Consider the following 23,418-nt stretch of genomic DNA (forward strand, 5'->3'; position numbering starts at 1 on the left):
GCGGGGACGCGCCCCGAGCAGAGGCGCGGCGGCTCCTCAGGCCACACTCCGGGGCCGAATGAAACAGGGAGGGGGAGGGGCGCCGAGGAGGCCAGCCGCGCTGCGCAGCCGCAGTGCGGGCCTCCGGAGGGAGGCGGGAGGAGGAAGCGAAAGGGGCGGTCCGGAGCGCGTCGCGGCTCGTGACGCCATCGGGAGGCGCCGGCTCGTGACGCCATCGGCAGGCGCCCGCGCGACTCCCGGCTCGCGGCGGAGCGTCATGAGCGGCGGCGGCTTCCTGCTCCTGCGGGCGGCCGGGGCGGGCTCGCGCCGGGCCCTGGGCGGCCTCCGCCCGCGGCGGCTCCTGCGCACCGGCCCGCGGTGCATGTCCTACGCCAAGGATCTGTTCCTTGGGAAGATCCGCAAGGTAATGGCCCCCGCCGCCCGCGTAGCCTGAGCGGCCCCGGGGGCCTCGGGCACGGTAGCCCCGAAAGAGAAACCTGCACTTTCCTCCTCCTCCACCCGAAATGTAGACGTCAAATGACCGGGCACTGGGGGAAGGAGGTCCCGAGACCCCCAGGCAGAGATGGAAGGGCCTCCCCGGCCACCCGCCGCGCCAGCCTCGCCTCCCAAAGCCGGGAAGCGCGCTGCCCAAGGCCGCGCTGGGGCCGGACCCCCGGGCCAGTGAATAAGTCTGGGGGAGGCTGGGTGGTGCAGGGGACACAGCACCGGCCCTGGAGTCAGGAGGACCTGAGTTCAAATCCGGCCTCAGACATTTAATAATGACCTGGCTGTGTGGCCTTGGGCAAGCCATTTAACCCCACTGCCTTGCAAAAACTAAAAAAAAGTTAAAAAGAATTATTATTATTATTAAAAAATAATTAATAAAAAATAAAGGAGCCCCCCCCCCTTTGTTTCTCAGCGCAGCCCTCGAGGGAGCCTCCACTGACCTGTCCCTGTGGCCGAAATCTCCTCCCGCTGTCCCCGATTAAGTTAAAGCTTTAAGCTATTCCGCCCTGAGATAAATCTTAAGTACAGCTTTAAACTCGTCCTGACCTTGCTGAACCTTTGAATCCACCCCAGTATTACCTCCTTCCATTTGGGGGTATAGTTCATCCACTCTCTATAGGAATCTTGCCAGGATGTTTAATACATCGGTGCTGTTTGTGGCAATTTAGGTTATCCCTCTGTTATCCTTACTATTCTAAAATCATAGAGCTAGAATCAGAAGAAACCTTAGAGATGATCAAGGTCAACCTCCTTACCCAAAAGGTGAGGAAACTGGGACCCAGGAAGGTTAGTTGACAGGGCAGCATTCCCCTAAATTGACATTAATTCATTAAAGATTACTTTCTGAGGGCGGCTAAGTGGCACAGTGGATAGAGCACGGCCCTGGAGTCAGGAGCACCTGCGTTCAAATCCGGTCTCAGACACTTAATAATCACCTAGCTGTGTGGCCTTGGGCAAGCCACTTAACCCCGTTTGCCATGCAAAAACCTAAAAAAAAAGATTACTCTCTGGATCTAGTTATTATTAAACAGGTTCCAGTTCTACCTAAATATAAAATTACCCAAAATGTATAAGTCAGTCCTACAGTCTGAGTGCTGCAAGCCACATTAAATGTAATTTGGAAGTGCTAAATAAAATTAATAAAAACAAAATATAGATATTAATTTGAGGTTTTCTCCATCTGTCTCATTTGAGTTTGACACCATTGATCCAGCTCATACCACTTCAATTTTGCCATAAAGGTTTCACTAGAGGCTTTGTTACATATTTTGTTAAACTCTTAAGTGTAGTATGTCAGCTAGGTGGTGAAGGATATAGAAAACTCCACCTAGAGTCAGAAATACCTGAGTTCAAATGTGGCTTAAAACATTTAATAGAATCGAAATGCAAGCCAAATAGCTTCTACCTTCTTAGAAAGTTCAAGTCACCAGGTAATGAAATAATGGGTGGCTATGATTAGTTAAGTTGGTGTTAATGATCAAAGAGGGCAGCTAGGTGGCTCCAGAATCATGAGGACCTGAATCATGGACCAGGTCCATGAGGAACTGAATTCAAATTCAGCCTCAGACATTTAATTACCTAGCTGTGTGACCTTGAGCAAATCTCTTAAGCCCATTGCCTAGCATCCAAAGCTATCTCCAGTTACCCTTCATTTCTGGCCACTGGACCCAGATGGCTTTGAAAAAGAAAGTGAGGCTAGTGACTTAGCATAGCCTCCCCTCACTCAAATCCCTTTCAAGCATTTGTCTTGGCATCACCTCCCTGATGTCATTGCCTTTGAACCAAAGAACAAACATCAATGGTCAAACAGGTAGAGGTGGCATAAAACTGACTTACTAGCTACATGACTCTGGGTAAGTCATTTAATCCCATTTGCATCAGTTTCCTCTTTTGTAAAATGAGCTAAAAAAGGAAGTGACAAACCTCCAGTGCCTTTACTGAATAAATCTCAAAAGGGATCAGGAGGGCGGCTAGGTGGCGTAGTGGATAAAGCACCAGCCCTGGAGTCAGGAGTACCTGGGTTCAAATCCGGTCTCAGACACTTAATTACCTAGCTGTGTGGCCTTGGGCAAGCCACTTAACCCCTTTTGCCTTGCAAAAAACCTTAAAAAAAAGGATCAGGAAGCCTTGGACATAGCTGAAATGTCTCAACAACAACAAATAATATGTTTGTGGCATTCCTTTAGTATATCATTTTAGTTGCCTTGTCAGAAGTAGAACAAGATTAATCTGGCATGAGCTGTTCTTGATGCAAACTAATCAAGTTTTAGTGATAACTGCATCTTTTCCTAAATGCTCACAAACCAACTCTTGTAATGGTGTTCTAGTAATCATAGTCAAGCTCCCTGGTCTATAGTTGACAGATCTCTTCTTCCCTCTTGTCATCTCTCCTGTCTTCTCTCCTTCTCCTCTCTCTCATTCAGTATTTTCCCTTCTTCAATTCCCTTCAATTCAATTATCATATCTACCCATTATTTCATTGCCTAGACTGAACTTGGTAATTTGAACTTTCCAAGAAGATGTAGAAGCTATCTGACTATATCTCCACTTGGCTTGCATTTCAACTCTGTTATTATTTTAGTTGCCTCATCTTTATTCAGCAACATACTGTACTTTTTATGATTTGTAATAGTCATCTTTGACTAAAAAGGCATCTGGCTATATAGAATAGAGATGACAAAACTGTATATGGGATAATCTAACATCCTATGAGTCTAAGAGTAGCAACAAAAAATTGAATTTAAGTGGGGCAGCCTTAAACAAAACAAGGCAAATACTTTTTTAAGGGAACATTAAAGTACCTCTTTGACCCATTTGGCATAGGTGTTAATAATAGCTACTGGGAGAAAAGCATTCAGAAATGACATAATGAATACGGTCTCTGAGGAACAGCAGTTAGTCCAGAGCTATAGGCCCTAGATAAAAGTTGTTATTTAGGATGCCAGTTTTGAGAATATGACCTAGTTCGTTATATTTTATCTTTGCTGTAGTTTTCTATATTAGCAACCATTATCTCCTTTTTGATCATTCAGGCAGAGAATATAGCATATCTCCTTTTCACTTTCTCCTCCTTTTGAAGGATGAAAATGTTAAGACAAGTTACACATTTCTTAACTGCTCTGACTTTAGCGAAGAGTAAAACCCTGTAGATATCTGGGTTCCCCTGTCACTGTTATCCTATTTGTGTTAGGTTTGTGATCTCTTCCAAATGCTTCATCTGATTTGGTTTTTTTTTTGTGTCTCAGCAGTCTGTGGTATATCCCCAAAACCAAACTATGTCTATTTCTCTTTCTCGATCCTCATTCAGTTGCTCTCTATCCAGTTTTCCCCCTTCATGTTTCTAGATTTTCTAATGAATATACATTCTTAGTGTAGAATGCTATTCCACTCTACTCCACTTATTTCTTTTCAAGAAAGTGTGCCCTGCTAGAGTAATATTTCATTCATAAGTTCTTTCCCTGCCCTATAACTATACAATACAACCAGGCAAACTGGTTCCCAACTAACTTTTTAGTTTCTGAGTTATCTTGTAGGACTTTTGACCATCAGATATAACAAAAGTGAATGATTGCATCTGTGGCTGGGTAGAGATCTACATTATCTTATTCTTAATTGTACTTATGCCAGATAGCATCATAAGCTGGTCTCCTAATGGATATAGCATTGCCTGTTTGTGTTGGTAGTACTGGCTTCCATTTTCAGGTCTGCTTTTTGCATGTGACCTTGGGACATCCTCCTCTCCCAGCTTCAGTTTCCTCATCTGTAAAATGAAGATGTTGGTTGGACCAGTTGATCTGCAAGGCACCTTTCAGTTCTAAGGGCCTATGATCTTATGATCCAGTGTGTCTTATTTTTGTGATTTACCATAACCAGAATTTAGGTAGAGCTGTTAACTTGGTAAAAATATTAGTCTGTAAATGAGGTTTCCCCAGTGCTGGCTAGAAGCAGTCTTTGGTTATCTTCATACTCTCCATCACTATCAATTCAAGCCAGGTGGACCATCTCCTTTTGCATGAGTTCTTTCATGTAGGCCTCAGAGCTAGACTACATTTTGTTATTCCTACAGCTCTTTAATGCTTTTGATGATGGGTGCAGGCTGTGAACAATTAAAAGCGTTTTCCAGAAAACTGTGTGTTTAATACAACTTCCAGGTCTTTGGATATGGAAGATTCAGTAGTAGGATTACTCTTTGGTTCATAGATATCCTACACTCACTGACACATCTGTGTGTCTTTGGTCTTTTAAGTAGCAATACAATGTGATTTGTACTGATGTTTGTGGTTGGTGAAGTCTGTGGAATCGCAGTCTATTGGGCCTATACCTACAGTTAGATCCCGTGATCTTTCCTTGTGCTTGTTTGCTCCTAATCTTCACTGTCACCCTGGTTTTGCTGGATCATCTTAAATTTGTCATTGTCTGTCTGATTTCTGATCTCATGATATCATTGTCTTTTGGGCATTTCAAACTGAAATGGCCCATCTTAAACTCAGTCTGGCCAAAAATAACTAATCCTGTTTCCCTCCACACTAATCTATCTTGCCAGGTACCCTTATTTCTTTTTGTGATACCACCATATATTCAATTACCAGGATGTACAAGCTTCCTTATTCCTCTCTCTTTCATGCTACATACAAATGAATGTATCTCATATCCATCTCCTTCTCTGTATTCACATCACATCCACCACTGTTCAAGCCCTCATCCCCTCTCTGAACAATTGCATCAGCTTCCTAAGTGGTCTCACTGCCTCCAGTCTCCTCTCTACTTCATCCTGAAGATAGCTGCCTATGAGATTCCTAAAGCATAGATCTGATTATATATTCTTCTACTCAATAAAATCCAGTGGCTTGAATTTTATTGCCTCAGGTTAACTACAGATTCCTCTCTTTGACATTTAAAACCTCTCACAGTTTCTTAACTTTTGTCTAGAATCCCTGTGTGTGCAACAATTCAAGGAAGACTAATACCTCTAATGTGAGGGCTTACCAAGCCCTTTTCAAGGCTGCTCATCCATCTTTGGTACTTACCTGGCACTCAGCTCTCACCTGTGACTTTGAGAAGCTTTAGCATATGCAGCAGTCACACCCTGGTAAACTGTCTCAGCCAGTGGGTTAAAACTGGTTGAGGGTAACTGACAAACCCATTGGAGAGTTAGTTCATGTGAAGACTTCCCCCGGTGGAATGGATAAATGAAAACAATTTGTTCTTTTGTTCACGAAGGAGATTGAAGCAGGTACTGTGGAGTCCTTAGAACTTGGAAAGATATTGAAGTCTTGATCAAGGTCAACCACAGTATCCCAGGCCATCACCAGTTGTCTTGACTTTTGCTTGCCACTGCTCTTCATTGATTCTGGAAGAGAGAATGAAGCTGACAGCTCTGCCTTACTTAAATCCAATTCACATGTGAGTCAAGACAATCACTTAGTGATGTCATTTGGCTCTTTGAAATGAAACAGATAATAGCAGAATCCCTAGAGTGCTTCACAGGTCACGCTGAGTGCCATCTCATACATAAGACCTTTTTTTTAAGGTCTTTTTTGCAAGGCAAATGGGGTTAAGTGGCTTCTCCATGGCCACACAGCCAGGTAATTATTAAGTGTCTGAGGCCAGATTTAAACTCAGGTCCTCCTGACTCCAGGTTCAGTGGTCTGTCCACTGTACCACCTAGCCACCCCCCATAAGACCTTTCTTGATTCCCCTTCCCTCAGCTGTTAAGTGCCATCGCCTAGAAGTGGTATTTACTTTAGTTCTGTATGTGTGTTGTTTATCTCCCAATAGATTATAAGCTCTTTGAAGTAGGCAGTCCTTGATTTTTGTCTTTGTATTGTTGGCACCTAGTATAATGACTGTTGCAAAGTAGGTACTCATTAAATGAATGTTGATGATAAATTTAACATCTTCATACTTACTGGTATAAAATAAAGGGATTATGACTACTGTTTTCACTGCAAGCTTCTCCATTTTGCCTCAACCTTGCCATCTCATCCTTTTCCCTTCCTTGTTAATATTGTTAATTTTAGGCAGGTGTTGGGAAAGTATATGCCATAGGATAGTTCCCTCTTGATTGATTGGTTGAGGTGAGAGAGAATCCAGCTTTATTTCTCAGTCATGCCATCCATGATGGTATACATTGGAACAACCAACCATCACTAAAAATGGGATGGAGAATGAGGTGTAATAAGACATGCCTCTCTCAAACAAAATAGTCCTAGAATGTTTATTAAATTGTTTGGAATAAAAAAGCAAACTTACAAAGTTCCTCAGGATCACAGGGTTCTGAGAATCCATATTTTGAAATGCTCTGACACCATTCATTATCTTTTTTTTAAGTTTTTTTGCAAGGCAATGCGATTAAGTGATTTGCCCAAGATTCCACAGCTAGGTAATCATTAATTGTCTGAGGTTGGATTTAAACCCAGGTCCTCCTGACTCCAAGGCTGGTGCTCTATCCACTGCGCCACCTAGCTGCCCCCTATTTATTATCATAGATTGTCCAAGTAGTACATTGGTTCAAAAAGATCTTTTTAAAAGATGTTTAAAGACATTTTGATTTATATCTTTTTTCATAATACTGAAATTTCTTCCAGTATCCCTTCCCATCCCATATAATAAATTATCTTTTTAAAGGAAAAAGAGGAAAAAAGATCAGCAAAATTGATCAATACATTGAAAAAGTCTGAAAATATGCACAATTTACATCAGCCCATGGACTATATTTTCTCGTAAAAGAATACTCTTTTCTCATATCTCTCATTTTGATTGTCCAGAATTTTACAGCTATCAACTTTTGTTATTTGTGCTGGTTTGCTCTGACATCTTTATTAACTTAATGTGACATTGGTATGTCATGAATCCTTGAACCTTTCAGCTGCTATGATTATAAAATTTGGACTTCTTCAGATTTAGTTTCTTAAATAATTAGAATTTTTTTTGATTATGAGACATTTAAAGAGAAAACAAGTAACCAATGAGTTTCTCTGTTACTATCAGTTCAGCAGCATAGAAAGTATTGTTATACATTTCAACTTCTCTGAGCTCTATATTGGGAATCTTGGAAGTATAATCTGTTTCCTCCCTGTCCTTTTCTCTTTACCTTAAGTGAAGGTAGGTCTGAGACACAAAATTGCAAAATTCATCCTGTTAGAAGAGATTGAAATTCAGCTGTGTCCAAAAGATACTTCTGTGGAGTCATAAAGTTGTGGGGGAACTGCAGTGTTAAGTCTCTGACTTGGGGGGGGGGGGTCAGTGGTTTAGCTATTCTAAAAATAGTCTTGAGGGCTTGCCCTCTAGAAAACATGGGTTTATCTAGGACAGCCATTGTCTATTTGCCCTTATAAATTGTAGCCTTTGTCATAGTAGCACCACATCTAATTCTAATAGCACCATCTAGCTTGGATGTTGTTCTAGTACATTAGCATTAACCTCAGGTCTTTTTGCATTGAGCCAAAAACTGAATCCTAAGATTCAGTCATTTTGACTCAGAGACTTAAATGAATGTTTCAACAACAACAAAAAAACAGACTTTTATTTAAATTAACTTTGTTTTGTAATTATGTTCACTTTTAAATTTTAATTGCATTAAGTCTCAACAATTTTTCATTTATTCTAAGTTGTCATCGATTTCACTTTCACTTTGCTACTTTCCAGAATTTTTTTGCTTTGCTTTTTTTCTTTCTTTTTTTTTTTTTTTTTTAGGTTTTTGCAAGGCAAATGGGGTTAAGTGGCTTGCCCAAGGCCACACAGCTAGGTAATTATTAAGTGTCTGAGACCGGATTTGAACCCAGGCACTCCTGACTCCAAGGCCGGTGCTTTATCCACTAGGCCACCTAGCTGCCCCCTCTTTGCTTTATTTCAAGTTGTTTTCTTTGTATACTTGATACTTGTCATTCTTAATTGCATTATATTGCATTATAGTATTATAGATAAATTAATGAAGAACAAATTATTTAAACTTTACCTAAGTTATTTACATAGTACAGTAATGCTTTTTGATTCTTCCCCAAATCTGGACTTCTCCTTGGAATGCTTTTTAAAAAAAAAAGGTTTTTTTTAAGCTCTTTTTTTTACACTAACACTTCTCACCCTCTCATAGAATCACTCCCTTGTAATAAATGAGTATAGTCAAACAAAACCAATCAACACATTGATCATGTTTGAAAAGACAGCCTTGTGAATGTGAATGGGATGAACTCTTCCATAAAATAGAAGTGCATAGCAGTGTGGATTAAAACTAAAATCCTTCAACATATTGTTTACAGGAGACACGTTTGAAGCAGAGATACACACAGGGTAAAAGGCTGGAGCAGAATATATTACTCTTCAGCTGAAGTAAAAAATAGCAGGAGTATTCTTATCTCAGACAAAGTAAAAGCAAAAATAGATCTAATTAAAAGGGATAAGGAAGGAGAAAAATATTGTAAAGCTAAGGTTAACTAATAGATATTTTTGAAATTTTGAGAACTGCTTCTTATAATGCCCTTTATTTGGGGAATGGCATAGTTATAGTATATGAATATTTTGGAATACTGTTGTTCTGTAAAAAATCAAGAATGATCTGACTTCAGAAAACCTGGAAAAACTTAGATGAACTGAGGCTGAGTGAAATGAGCAGAACCAGGTGAACATTGTACACATTAACAGCAGCATTGTGAGAAATGATCACCTATACTAGAAGCAGTTCAGAGATCAAGGACAATCTGAGAGACCTGTTAGGCAAATGCTATCCACATCCAAAAAAAAAAAAACAACTATGGATTCTGAATGCAGAACAAAGCATATTATATTATATTCCCTTTTTAAAACATCTTTTATGTTTTTTCTTTCCTTCTCAGGGTTCCCCTCCCCCTTAGTTCTATTTTTTTTCACAACATAACTTATATGAAAATATGTTAAAAACAACTAAACATGTATAGCCTATATCAGATTGCTAACCCATGGGGAAGGGAAGGGATGAGAGGGTGATAGAAGGGAACTCAAAAACTTGAAAAAGGATAAATGTTGAGAACTATCTTTGCATGTAACTGGAAAATAAATTAAAGGAATGAATTGGATGGCATTTGACTCTGAAAATGATGATTTTATTAAATATTGCCATTTCTTTTAGAAAGAAGTTTTCCCATATCCAGAAGTCACCCTAGAAGAATTAAATGATATGAAGCAATTTGTGGTTCCAGTAGAAAAATTTTTCAATGAAGAAGGTGTGTGTGTGTTTTTCCTTTTTTATCAGAAAATTTAACTGCGTTAAACTGTTTTTTTGTTACTATAAATTTGACTTGAAAAATCTTTTATGATATGTTTGTACTTAATAGAAACAACATACATAGGAAAAATCTGTGTTTTGAAAATAAGCTATTCATATGAAAACATTAAATGCTGGTGTTTTAAAAATTGCTCTAATTGATGTTTTAAAATACTAGAATCATAGAAGCTTACAGCTTATAGATGTCATCCAGTCCACCTTCATGAAAGAATCCAGCCTTTAGCATCCTGGACAGGTAATCAAAATGGCCACTATCGGAATACTTAGAGTGGTGACAGATCACAAAATTAATTGTGTATTTTTCTAATGAATAAAAAAACCTTAGAGATTTACTTCCCTTATTGTTATTAGAAATTAACTTAATAATGTGTGTGCGTTCTTTAGTAGTCCTTGAAATTTGCATTGTTGGTGACCTGGTTTAGCCAGATAGAATCATAATTTGATTAGTAATGGTGATTTTTAAAATATATGCCTCAAATCTTTCACTCCCTGCCTAAATAATAAGCATTAAAAAAAAATAGGCCAATTGGTGTAGATATTCTTGAGCTTCATGGTTTAGATGATACATTCAAGATAAAAACAAACAAGCGAAAAACCAGCAACCTGAAAAGCTACTTAGAGTTTTAACCAGATTGGCATCTGTCCACATCATTCATGTTCTCCAATCCCCACCAGTTTGGGGGAGAGGGGCATGTGGGAGGTTCATGCATTTATTATATTACAATCCAAAAAAGAAGAAATGCATTATAAGAGAATTTTCCATTCAAGGGACAGATGTATATATGTCAGAAAATTTAAAATCCTATTACAACTAACTTTTGTTAGTTTTCATTATATATTAAGTCAGGGAAAGGATCATATAAAACATGAATAATGCATGGTCTTCTTACCATTTTCCCCCAAGTTGTATATCAGGAATGGAATTGGAAGGTAGAATATAGACAAGTAGGAAAAGTTTAGTTTCAAGAAAAGCATCCTGAACCAGAGCCCATGAGACCTGAGTTCTTGTTTTAGCTCTGTCACTAGTTGGGTGTGTGTTCAGGGGCAAGCTGGGCCATCTTTTGGACCTTATTTTCTATCTAACATAAATTAATTGTACAAGATTAACACTAAAGGCCTATCAGCTCTAAGATTTTTAGAATAGCAACTAACAGCAACAATTAATTTCTGCATCATCTGGTCCCGATCTCTGCCTCTCCTTAACATTGCTTCCCTTAATTGATTCTTGATTTCATGTTTTTCCTAAAGGAACATATCAGTGAAGAAGTGATTTATGATATTTTGTAGCCAGACTTCAAAATCCTATCTATTCCAAGGTTCACGTAAAAATATATGATTATGTAGTTGAAATAAAGGGAAACTAATAAACCTTATTCTGCAAACCAGCTTTCCAAATCTTCTATCCAGAAAATGTTTTATGTTCCAAAGCCCTCTTCAGCAGCGCACATATTTAAGGGAAGAAATTATCAACTTGTTCCCTTATAGCTAAAAAGTCTAAGAGGAAAGCTGTTATTTTCAGCTTTTTTTTAATCCTTAAGATTAAGTTTGATGATCAAGTTTTTTTTGTTTGTTTGTTTTTTAGGTTTTTGCAAGGCAAATAGGGTTAGGTGGCTTGTCCAAGGCCACACAGCTAGGTAACTATTAAGTGTTTGAGGCCGGATTTGAACTCCGGTACTCCTCACTCCAGGTCTGGTACTCTATCCACTGCGCCACCTAGCCGCCCCTAAAGCAGTTCTTAAAGTACACCACTCATAGAAAACCACATATATAGTCCTTTGCCATGGTAAGATTAGCATAGTCATATTTTTCCTTCTCAGAGTTTCATGGACTTTTAAAAAATATTTTCATGTTAGGGGCAGCTAGTTGGCACATTGGATAGAGCACCAGTCCTGGAGTCAGGAGGACTTGAGTTCCGGCCTCAAACACTTAATAGTTACCTAGCTGTGTGGCCTTGGGTAAGCCACTTAACCCCATTGTCTTGCCAAAAAACTTTAAAAAAAAAAGTCATCTTCACCCCTACTTATATTGATGACAATGGGTGCTTTTCAATCCCCTTTAGCCCCTCATTTTGTTATACCTGATTTAGTGGCTGGGGTTAGGTATCTGTTAACCCTATTGCTTAGAAAATGGTTTTGTTTTCAAAGGAGATTTTCAACTTATCTCCCCCACTTAGACCACTTTTCAAGTCTGGAAAATAATTACTTTTATTTAGGACCTTTTGATTCATAAGAACATCGATTAAGAGTTAGAAGGAATCTTAGAAATCACCTAGTCCAACCTCCTCTTAATAGATGATGAAACTGAGGCTTAAAGAGTTTAAATGTCAGAAGTGGGAACTTGGATTTGCATCTTCCTAACTTTCAAATCTAGCATTCCACCATACAACACTACCTTTTCCTCCTAATTGTATTTTTGCCTCTTTCATATGCATCTGGTTGGACCATTCACCTTTTTTTTTTTTTTTTAAGGTTTTTGCAAGGCAAACAGGGTTAAGTGGCTTGCCCAAGGCCATACGGCTAGGTAATTAAGTGTCTGAGACCCGATTTGAACCCAGTTACTCCTGACTCCAGGGCCGGTGCTTTATTCACTACGCCACCTAGCCGCCCCAACCATTCACCTTCTGATGGTTATAACCCTGCTTAGAAGTCATCCTTGCTACTTTGATTTATCTTATCACATCTAGCCCAAGCTAGCTGGCGTCTACCTGATTTGCTACTCTCTTGTTTCACACACATAACTTTCTTTTGATGCTCTGTTTTTTTTGATCTCCATTTTTCTAAAGCACCTTTTTTTTTTTTTCTTTTTTTTTTTTTTTGCAAGGCAAAAGGCTAAATGCCCAAGGCCACACAGCTAGGGAATTATTAAGTGTCTGAGGACGAATTTGAATTCAGGTCCTCCTGACTCCAGGGCCAGTGCTTCATCCACTGTGCCACCTAGCTGCCCTAAATCACCCTTCCTTTTCTTTCTTCTTTAAACTTTAAAAAAAAAAGTTCTGATCAAATTGACATGTGAAGGATTTAAGGCTTAATCCCCCATTAGTTGATTATTTTCTTAGAGGCTAGAAACTTGGAAATTTTGGTTGGACCAGCAGTACTACACTAAATAATTTTTTTTCTAGGCTCAAGTATAACTATTCTTAAACTGAATAGTTTAAATTAAATATCTGTTTAAATTTTATGTATTTATAATGTTTTCTGTCTGCCAGTGGACTCTCAAAAAATTGATCGAGATGGCATAATTCCTCAAGAAACTTTAGATAAATTAAAGCAGCTGGGACTCTTTGGCATGCAGATTCCAGAAGAATATGGTAAGTAACCATAACTACACTACTATATTTCTTTTCTTTTCTTTCTTTCTTTCTTTCTCTCTCTCTCTCTCTCTCTCTCTCTCTCTCTCTCTCTCTCTTTCTTTCTTTCTTTCTTTCTTTTTGCAAGGCAGATGGGGTTAAGTGGCTTTCCCAAGGCCACACAGCCAGGTAATAATTAAGTGTCTGAGACCGGATTTGAACCCAGGTACTCCTGACTCCAGGGCCAGTGCTTTATCCACTCCACCACCTAGCCGCCCCAGTACTATATTTCTTATGAAAAAACGTATTTTGAGATTCTCTCTGTAGCTTGAAAGTTAACCACATCTTACCAATTATATATTTGTTTCCCAAAGCATAATGGAAACCTGGAATCTTCTCATTTCCAGAGAACATTAATAAGTTACAAGGTGTAGAAAATTACTTTGTAATAGTGTGTGATGATTCTATCATTTTGAAAGTCATTTCAAGGGCAACTAGGTGGTGGAGTGGATAAAGCACTGGCCCTGGAGTCTGGAGTACCTGGGTTCAAATCCGGTCTCAGACACTTAATAATTACCTGGCTGTGTGGCCTTGGGCAAGCCACTTAACTCCATTTGCCTTGCAAAAACCTTAAAAAAAAAAAAAAGTCATTTCATCATGCTTTGTGATTATTTACAAGCATTATGTGTGTAATCCTCTAAGATTAGAAGGAAGATTTGTAGACAGAGATCACAGCATTCCTTACTAGCAATGTTTTCACTTCCATTTTTCAGAGTAGAAAGAAATCAGAATGATGATGTGTCAGGGTTATATCTTTAAACCATTTGTAGCACCAGGAAGGAATTACCCCTCCAGCTTTTCACATCCAGATTCCCTTCCCCTTATTTTCCTGTTAGTCAACTCTAGTGATTTTCAAATGGATTTTGAAATCTCCAAGGGAAATCTCATGCAGTCAAATGTCACTGGGCTGAAATTGAACTTGGTATGGTTTTGAGTAGCAAATACATTGTAATAAAAAGCTTTTTCTGATATATTTTGGGTTTTTTGGGGGGCATTTCTTTAGCTAGCTGGATATTTTTACAATTCTAATTATTATTCAGAATGCAGTTATAATAGAAACAACTTTCATAAATGTAGCATTTTAAGTTTATAAAAGTGTTTTCACAGACATCTCTTGATCCTCACAATCTCATTAGATAGAAAGCATTGTGGTTTCCATCTTACAGAGTTGGATGATGCTTATAAGAGATTGTCTTATCTAAGGTTATATAGCTCATATGTGAAATCAAGAAAAGCCTACATCTAATGTTTAGTCTTGATTTTTCCTTTGCATCATTATCAAAGCTTTTAAGTAAAGTTCCTTGTTATGGCAATAATAAAAATGTCCTCATCTTTAATCAGGTGGCCTTGGTTTATCACATATATTGTATGCACGTTTAGGAGAAATCTGTGCTCAGGATGGAGCAATTGCAGTCACTTTGGCCGCACATCAAGCAATAGGACTAAAGGTAACACTTAACTGCCATTTGTCTTTTCAGTGTGCTGCTGCCAAACATTCTCTCTTCATGCCCCCTCCCCTGTCATAGAGGAAGTAGTAACACATTTCCTTTTTTTCTAAAGAAACCATATTATTCTTTTTTAAATTTTTTTATTGTTTTTTGAATTTTACAGTTTTCTCCCAGTCTCACTTCCTTCCCCCCACCCCCCACAGAATGCAGTCTAATAGTCTCTACATTGTTTCCAAGCTGTACAATGATCAAAATTGAATGCGTTGGGAGAGAAATCATGTTCTTTTTTTTTAATTCTCATTTTGTACAAATTTTTTTTCCATTAATAAAATATTCTTGTTTAAGAGTAAACAAAATACCCCTCCCCCCACGAATATAGACTTGCTTGGGTGATAAAGTAAAGGGGAGAGAAAAAAAATTAAAATTAAAAAAAAGAGTAATAGTAATAATTGTAGGTATGGCCAGGTGGCGCAATGGACGAAGCACCAGCCCTGGAGCCACGAGCACCCGAGCCCACATCCAGCCCCATAGACCCAACAATCACCCAGCCGTGTGACATACAAACCACCCGATCCCCACTGCCCTGCAAAAACCTAAAAGAAGAAAAAAAAAGACCCAAAATAAAATAAAAATAGTAATAATAGTAGGGGTGGCTGGGTGGCAGACAGAGCATTGGCCCTTGAGTCAGGAGCACCCGTGTCCAAATCCGGCCTCAGACACCCAAAGATCACCCTGCTATGTGGCCCCAGGCAGGCCACCCAACCCCATTTGCCCTGCACCCTCCCCCAAATAATAATAATAAAAAATGTGCTTCAGTCTTTGTTCCAACACCAACAACTCTGTCATGGGTGGATCGCATTCTTTATGGTAAGTCCATCGCAAAAGTGACTTCCCTATTTTTCCAACATTGCCATTGCTGATCGCAACTCCCTCCTTTCTTATTTCTCCACTACCATGTACTATATTTTCTCTCCTTTCACTCTGACTCTGCTGTAGGGTCGCTGAGTGGTGCAGCAGATAGATCCCTGGTCCTGGGGCCAAGAGGCCCTGAGCCCCCATATCACCCCTTAGGCCCAGAATCCACCTGGCCCTATGGTCCTAGACAGGCCTTCCAATCCCAGCCCCTTGCAAGAAGTAAAAAAGAAAATGTGTTATATCTGACTACTCTCCCCCCATGGTCCATCCTCTCCTCCTTTATTCACATTCCCACCCCTTCCCCCTGTTCCCCCCTCCTTCTTACTTCAGATTCCTATACCCCATTGAGTACATATGCTGTTTCCTCTCCTAGCCACCTCTGATGAGAGCAAAGGTTCCCTCATTCCCCCTTGCCTCCTCCCTTCCATATCATTGCAAATAGCTCATTGTAATAAAAAAAATCTTATTATATGAAATATCTTGGCCTGTTTCCCCTCTCCTTTTTCTTTCTCCCATTACATTTCCCTTTTTTTCTATTGACTCCATTTTTATACCATATTTTATCTTCGAATTCAGCTTTCTCCTGTGCTTCTACTATAAAAGCTCCCTCTACCTGCTCTATTAACTGAGATGGTTCATATGAATATTATCAGTATCATTTTTCTATCCATGCAGTTCATCCTCATTAAGTCCCTCATATTTCCCCCCTCTCCTCCAATCTCCATGCTTCACCTGAGTCCTGTATCTGAAGATCAAACCTTCTGTTCAGCTCTGACCATTCCAAAAGGAACCTTTGAAATTCCCCTGGTTCATTAAAAGTCCATCTTTTTCCCTGGAAGAGGACATTCAGCCTTGCTGGGTGGTTCATTCTCGGCTGCATTCTAAGCTCTTTTGCCTTCCGGTATATTATATTCCAAGCCCTACGAGCTTCCAATGTAGTTGCTTCTAAGTCCTGTGTGATCCTGACTGCAGCTCCACGATATTTGAACTGTGTCCTTCTGGCTGCTTGTAATATTTTCTCTTTGACTTGGGAGTTCTGGAACTTGGCTGGCTATAATATTCCTAGGGGTTGGTTTTTTGGGATCTCTTTCTCCGGGGGGGGATCGGTGGCTTCTCTGCATTTCTATTTTGCCCTCTGCTTCTAGAATATCAGGGCAATTTTCCTGTAGTAATTCTTTGAAAATGATGTCAAGGCTCTTTTCCTGATCATGACTTTCAGGTATTCCAATAATTTTTAAATTATCTTTCCTGAGTCTTTTTTCCATATCAGTTGTTTTTTCAATGAGATATTTCACATTTTCTTCTAATTTTTCATTTTTTTGGTTTTGAAGTATTGATTCCTGATTTCTGGTAAATTCATCAATCTCCCTGAATTCTATTCTTTGTCTGAAGGATTGGTTCTCCTCAGAGAGTTTTCTTATCTCTTTTTCCATCTGGCCAATTTTGCTTTTTAAGGCATTCTTCTCCTCAATAACTTTCTGAACTGTTTTATCCATTTGACCTAAGCTGGTTTTTAGCATGCTATTTTCTTCAGCATTTTTTTGGATTTCCTTGACTAAGCTGCTGACTTCATTTTCATGTTTTTCCTGCATCTCTTTTTTTCCCAGTTTTTCTTCCAACTCCCTCATTTGATTTTCAGTCTTTTTTGAGCTCTGTCATAGCCTGAACCCAATTTCTGTTTTTCTTGGAGTCTTTAGATGCAGGAGCTTGTGCTTCCTCATCTTCAGACTGAGTATTTTGATCCTTCTTGGGCTCATTTGCAAAATATTTCTCAATAGTCTTCCTCTTATTTCTCTGCTTGCTCATTTTCCCAGCCTGAGCCTGGTTTTGGGGTGCTTCCTGAGCTTTTGGGACACTCCCACAAGGGTCTCAGTGTGTGAGGCTCTGTCTTCCCTCTTGGTCTGTGAATGACCATAAGCGCCCCCCTCTGCCACGGGGCTGAGGTGGGGGGGCCCTGCCATTCTGTGGGGGGGCCTAGACTGTGATCAGGATCTGAATGTGGTCAGAACCCCAGAGTCCTGTTCCGGGGCAGAGGACAGAGCTCTGCAGTCTCTCTCTCTTCACTCCCCTCCCTCAGCTCAATGGGCTCATGCCCTGGGGCCTCCTGTATGGGCTCCATCTGCTTCTGTTTCGGGCTCTGGGCTGCTTGCTGTGTGCCCTGAGGGCTGGGCTCCACGTGCTCCCTCTGGCAGAGGTCCCTGCTGTTCCCCCACTTTGTGCCCGGTGCTCCCCGGGGTGCAGCTCAGGAGGCTCCCCCAGGGCCGCAGCTCCCAGCGCCCTGGGGCTGCCTTCGGGAGGCTGAAGTTCTTTCGCTCTGGTGGGCTGCCCCTCCAGCAGGCCGCCCCTCCGACCCTGGGGAGCAGAGCCTTTCTGCTCTTTTCCAGGTTACCTTGAGTAGGAGAACTGCCTCAATGGGTCCCTTTATGGGTTCTGTCTCCTGAAAGTTTAGTTAGAGTCCTTAGTTTCACGTTTTATCAGAGAGTGCCTAAGACTCGATCCCTTCTTGTCGCCATCTTGGCTCCACCCCCCCCCCCCCAAGAAATCATGTTCTTAAGGAAAAAAATAAAATATAAGAGATAGCAAAATTACATTATAAGATAACTTTTTTAAAAAATTAAAGGTAATAGTCTCTGGTCTTTGTTTAAACTCCACAATTCTTTCTTTGGATACAGATGATATTCTCCCTTGCAGATACCCTGAAATTGTCCCTGATTATTACATTGATGGAATGAGCAAGTCTATTAAGGATGATCATCACCCCCATATTGCTGTTAGGGTGTACAGTGTTTTTGTGGTTCTGCTCATCTCACTCAGCATCAGTTCATCAAATCTTTCCAGGTTTCTCTGAATTCCCATCATATTTATATATATACATATATATATATATATATATTATATATACCAGTTTGTTGAGTCATTCCCCAATTGATGGACATTCACTCAATTTCTAATTCTTTGCCACCACAATCAGGATTGCTATGAGTATTTTTGTATAAGCGATGTTTTTACCCTTTTTCATGATCTCTTCAGGGCATAGACCCAGTAGTGGTATTGCTGGATCAAAGGCTATGCACGTTTTTATTGCCCTTTGGGCATAATTCCAGATTGCTCTCAGAAACGCTGAATGAATTCACAGCTCCACCCAAAATATATTAGTGTCCCAAATTTCCCATATCCCTTCTAACATTGATCATTGTCTTTTCTGGTCATATTGGTGAGTCTGAGAGGTGTGAGGTGGTACCTCAGAGCTGCTTTAATTTGCATATCTCTAATCAGTAATTATTTAGAGCAGTTTTTCATATGATTATGAATTGCTTTGATTTTCTCATCTGTAAATTGCCTCTGCATATCCTTTGACCTTTTGTCAGTTCGGGAATGGCTTTTTTTTTTTATAAATTTGACTCAGTTCTCTATATATTTTAGAAACGAGTCCTTTGTCAGCAATATTAGTTGTAAAAATTGATAAAATCATATAATTCTAATGTGACTGATATAATCTCCTTGTCTTTTCCAGCCATAGATGATTTTTAATTGATATTTTATTTTTCCAGTTACATGTTATAGAAATTTTTAACATTCATCCACTTGTATATTTATAAAGTTACATATTTTTTACCATCTTCCCTTCCCAAACCCCTCCCCTTGGAGGCAAACAGTCTGGTAAAATGTTGTACATGCATGTACTAATATTTACATAATATATATATGAGAAATTAGGACTATGTGTAAAGAAAGAAAACCATAGGATATGAAGGAAAAACTAAGAGAAATTTTAAAAATTGAACATAGTGTCCATTCAGATTTGGGGATTTTTTTCCCCCTTTGGATGTTGATGGCACCAATAATAGGTCTCTCAGAGTTGTCTTAGATCTCTGGACTGCTGAGAGGAGTTGCATCCATCAAAGTTGATCTACTCACAATGTTGTAGTTAATATGTACAATATTCTATTAGGTTCTGCTCTCTTCACTCAGCATCAGTTCGAGTAATTCTTTCTGTACTTCTCTAAACTCCGACTATTCATGATTTCTTATAGAATAATAATATTCCATCACATTCATATACCATAATTTGTTCAACTGTTCCCCAATTGATGGGCATACCCTCAATTTCCAATTCTTTACCTCTACAAAAAGAGCTACTATATATAATTTTTGAACATGTGGGACTTTTCCCTTTTTATGATTTCTTTTAGATATCAGTCTAGTATTGGTATTGCTGGGTCTAAGAGTATGATCAGTTTTATTGCTCTTTGGGCACAGCTCTAGACCAGCCATGGATTTTAATGGTAGAATTCCTTCAGCTATAACTCAGACTTTCTCACAATAGAAGCTAAGATGAAACTTCTTTTAGTAGGGAAATTGTTGCTGTAAGAGCATTTGGCAGACATGATCTGTTTAACAAAGATACACTTTCTGTTGTATCATTTTTTGATAATACACAAATAGGTAGGATCCAGTTGGATCAGAGAGAGAGAGGTGTGAGCCTTCAGCTAGAAAGTGACTGGGGCTGTTGTACTCACATGGACAGACACAAAGTGAAAGAGATGGTAGAGTAGGAGAGACTGAGTTTTCATGTGCTACCTGCCAAGAATGTGCACCTGTACCATATAGAAAAAGACATCATAATAAACACTTAAAAAAAAATGAATAGGTGAAGGGACAGTTTTTTGTAATTAAGTATATGCCGGAGCTCGCAGGACATCTTAATTCTCTCAGTTTGTGACTAATCATGCATTCATAGGATGCCAGACAGATGGAAGACAGGACCAAAAACTAAAACTTTCCCAAATCTTTAAGCTAAGATCCTTATATTTACTTCTTGTGAAGTAAGAAATTTGTAATCTTAACTGCTTTGATCAAATTAAAAACAGTTCTATGATTTTGTGTCAAGGCCGTGTATGGTAACATCTGTTCTATATCATATCTACCAGTCTTTATTTTTTTTAAGAACATATTTTTTTATATTTTTTAAATGTCATATTTTATAGAGCTAGCAATAGCAACTTTGGCAAAAACAAAAACATTGAAGCGATTTCTCTGATGGACTTACGATAAAGAATGCTATCCATCCCAACCAAAGTCAGAGCTGATGGTATCTGAATACAGACTGAAGCACACATTTTTTTCTCTTGCTTTACTTTTCTTGAGGTTTCTCTTTCTTTGTGTGTGTATGGGGGCAGTGCTGTATAACGGATTATACTTACTTTTGCAACATGACTATTGTAGTAATGTGGAAAAGTTTTTTTATAATTTTATATTTTAATTTAATTTTTTAAAAATTAGATGTAAAGATGGTCATTTTTGTTTTGTTTTTTCAAGGCAAATGGGGTTAAGTGGCTTGCCCAAGGCCACACAGCTAGGTAATTATTGGGTGTCTGAGACCAGATTTGAACCCAGGTACTCCTGACTCCAGGGCCGTTGCTTTATTCACTGCGCAACTTAGCCGCCCCGATAGTCATTTTTGTAAGATTTTGAGTTTCAGATTTTTCTCTGTCCCTCTCTTCCCTTCCCCCAACACAGCAAATAATCTGATGTAGGTTATAATGTGCAATCATGTTAAATCATTGACTTTTTTTTCCAACCAGGTGAATGCTGTATGAAGATATTACTACCCTCTGTTTTTTCACTTTTCTTTGTTTTATTTCATATTATTTCTTCAACATCAGGCAGTGTAAAGGTTAATTTCTTTGACTATTGAATAGGTGATAAATCTGTTTTAAATATTTTGCACTTAACTTTGATTCTAGGTCCTTAGAAAATGTCCAATATTCATCATTTTTCAAAGTTTTAAAACTTTTTTCTTTTTACATAATCTTTCTTTCCAAATTCAAAGTGTCTTACAAGTCATAGGGTCATTTTAAGTCACCATGTGTTCTGTTTGTTGAGAGGGAGGTGGCTTTGCCCACAAAGTCTGTGAGGTCACCCCTCTGGACCACCAGCTATACCAGTACCCCTCTTCTGGGGCAGGCCCCAGTGGAGTCTAGTCTTCTGAACTGGATCTGAGTCTAGAACCCAAAATTTAAGTCTTTCCATGAAGACAGAGGGCAAAGGACTCTCAAATTGGTACCACTCTTACATATTCAGCATTGCTTATCCATTGTGCCATTGTCACATATGAAGGCGAATAGGGCATAAAGATACACCATAAATATGGCTCTCATTTGGTCATATTGTGACTAAAGAAAAATAAAGAAAATATTATCCCATAGACAGAGACATTTGGGAATATTGGATTTTTATTCAGATAGAACTGTAAGAGAGCAAGTGTCAAAGTGAATCTGTGTTATGCTAGCTCTTATCAGTAAATCATTCAGCCCCAGACTTCCTCACTGAGCTATACTCAGTTTTCAGTCTTCATGGTGGCAGTATAGATTTTCATTTATTAGAAACCAATCTGAGATAGATTCTTCCTAAATGTGTTTTATATATATAGATATATATCTATATATGTATGTAAATATATTTTTATTACTTTGTTTTTTAACTTTTGAAATATTTAATATTTCTAAGCTTTGGGTACAAATCTTTCTTTCGTGATCATTTTTTTCTCCCTAAGATCTTTTCCAAACACAATTTAATTTTTTTCTTTTATTGGTTTGTTATTAACTGAATGTATCATTGTATATCTGTGTTTTAGGGCATCCTTTTAGCTGGTACCGAGAAGCAGAAAGCAAAATATTTGCCTAAATTGGCAACTGGAGAACATATTGCAGCTTTCTGTCTTACAGAGACAACAAGGTATGTGACTTGTTTTGTTATTTCATAAGTTTGTAAGTATAAAATTTTAAAAATATAGTTGGCAGCCAGTATTTCCAAGATTCTTGGACTCCATGTATTAAAGAAAAAAAAAAGATCAGATCCTGGTTATATCACATCAAGCATCACTAACATCTGTTACCTTAATTACTGAATATTTAGTGCTAGAAGTGACTTTGTGTTCATTGCTCCTTGTTTTGCAGATGAAGTCACTTAGTCCAGAGAAGTTTAGTGACTTTAACTAGGGTCAGGCAGCTAATGAGTATCTAAAACAGAATTGGTATGGGTCTTCTGTATGTCAGAACTACGAGTCTGTCCACCCTACCATGCTGAAGAGAATGAAGTAGGGACAGCAGAGCAGAGTGGGGATGTCCCTCATTTATATCTTTCATCGCTGCAGTTAACTTTCACACAGCCAAACCCTTTTCATTGTTGGGATTCCAAGGCTACTCTGGAGATTTAGCAGCAGTATTTTCATTCAGTCACCAAACAAAATCATTGAGGGACACTAAAGAGTTTAGACCAAGCCCAACCCCTTTCTTCAAAAGACTTAAGAGGTGTACCCAGCCATGAGAGGTGTGCCCAGCATGAAGAAGATGGGCATTGTTTTGTGAAATCTGAGGAAGAGAAAGGTCCTCACTGACCAGGAGGCCTTTGGGAGGACTTCAAGCATGTGGTGGTGTTTGAGCCAACCTCAAAGGATAGGTAGTGCCTATGGGTTTGGTGGGCCACAACAGTCTTCCTTCAGTTCCCCAGACCAGAACTGAATGCTGCCACAAACCATAACAATGCACATGGACACCAGTGGAGGTTTTCAGTTTTTGACCTGTGACATGTGAATATTGCACAAATGAATAAATTGTTACTTTTCTATGTGCAAAGCATCCTTATAAACCAAAGGCCTTTCTTTCATGTTTCTTTTGTATCTTGTTACCTTCTTCCTTCCTAATATTGTTCCTTACCCTACTTCAGAAATGGACTTTTAATTATGAATTTTGTGGTGAATCCTGGTATCCCCTTTGGGTTATAAGGTATGTTAATGCCACTGTCCAGCAGCATGGGCAGTGTTTGAATTATAACTTCATTTTTTACTTTGTTATACAGAGAAGGTCTTTACAGCTTACATGATATTCTCATTAGAAATATACCCTTGTTTTCCAATTCTTTCATCTAATTTACAAAATTGGAAGAATTCTTAGGAATCATCT

The 23,418-nt window shown here is 39.0% G+C and overlaps 1 protein-coding gene across 3 annotated transcripts in view; it reads left to right on the plus strand.

Annotated features, from left to right (window-relative positions):
• The first annotated feature begins 241 nt into the window (after nucleotides 1-241).
• The window catches only part of ACAD9 (acyl-CoA dehydrogenase family member 9), a 55,201-nt gene continuing 32,024 nt past the window's right edge, over nucleotides 242-23,418 (plus strand). The window contains exons 1-5 of one of the 3 annotated variants that reach the window (XM_074198390.1): nucleotides 242-403; nucleotides 9,590-9,683; nucleotides 12,951-13,052; nucleotides 14,433-14,539; nucleotides 22,092-22,192. In XM_074198390.1, coding sequence (XP_074054491.1) covers nucleotides 257-403; nucleotides 9,590-9,683; nucleotides 12,951-13,052; nucleotides 14,433-14,539; nucleotides 22,092-22,192 — 551 coding nt within the window. In that variant the 5' untranslated portion in view covers nucleotides 242-256. Of the gene's footprint in view, nucleotides 404-9,589; nucleotides 9,684-9,902; nucleotides 9,981-12,950; nucleotides 13,053-14,432; nucleotides 14,540-22,091; nucleotides 22,193-23,418 lie in introns of those variants that run through there. The other 2 variants (XM_074198391.1, XM_074198392.1) reach the window with 2 other exon arrangements.

This window comes from Macrotis lagotis, chromosome 8 (genome assembly GCF_037893015.1).
Source record: "Macrotis lagotis isolate mMagLag1 chromosome 8, bilby.v1.9.chrom.fasta, whole genome shotgun sequence".
Taxonomy (NCBI): domain Eukaryota; kingdom Metazoa; phylum Chordata; class Mammalia; order Peramelemorphia; family Peramelidae; genus Macrotis; species Macrotis lagotis.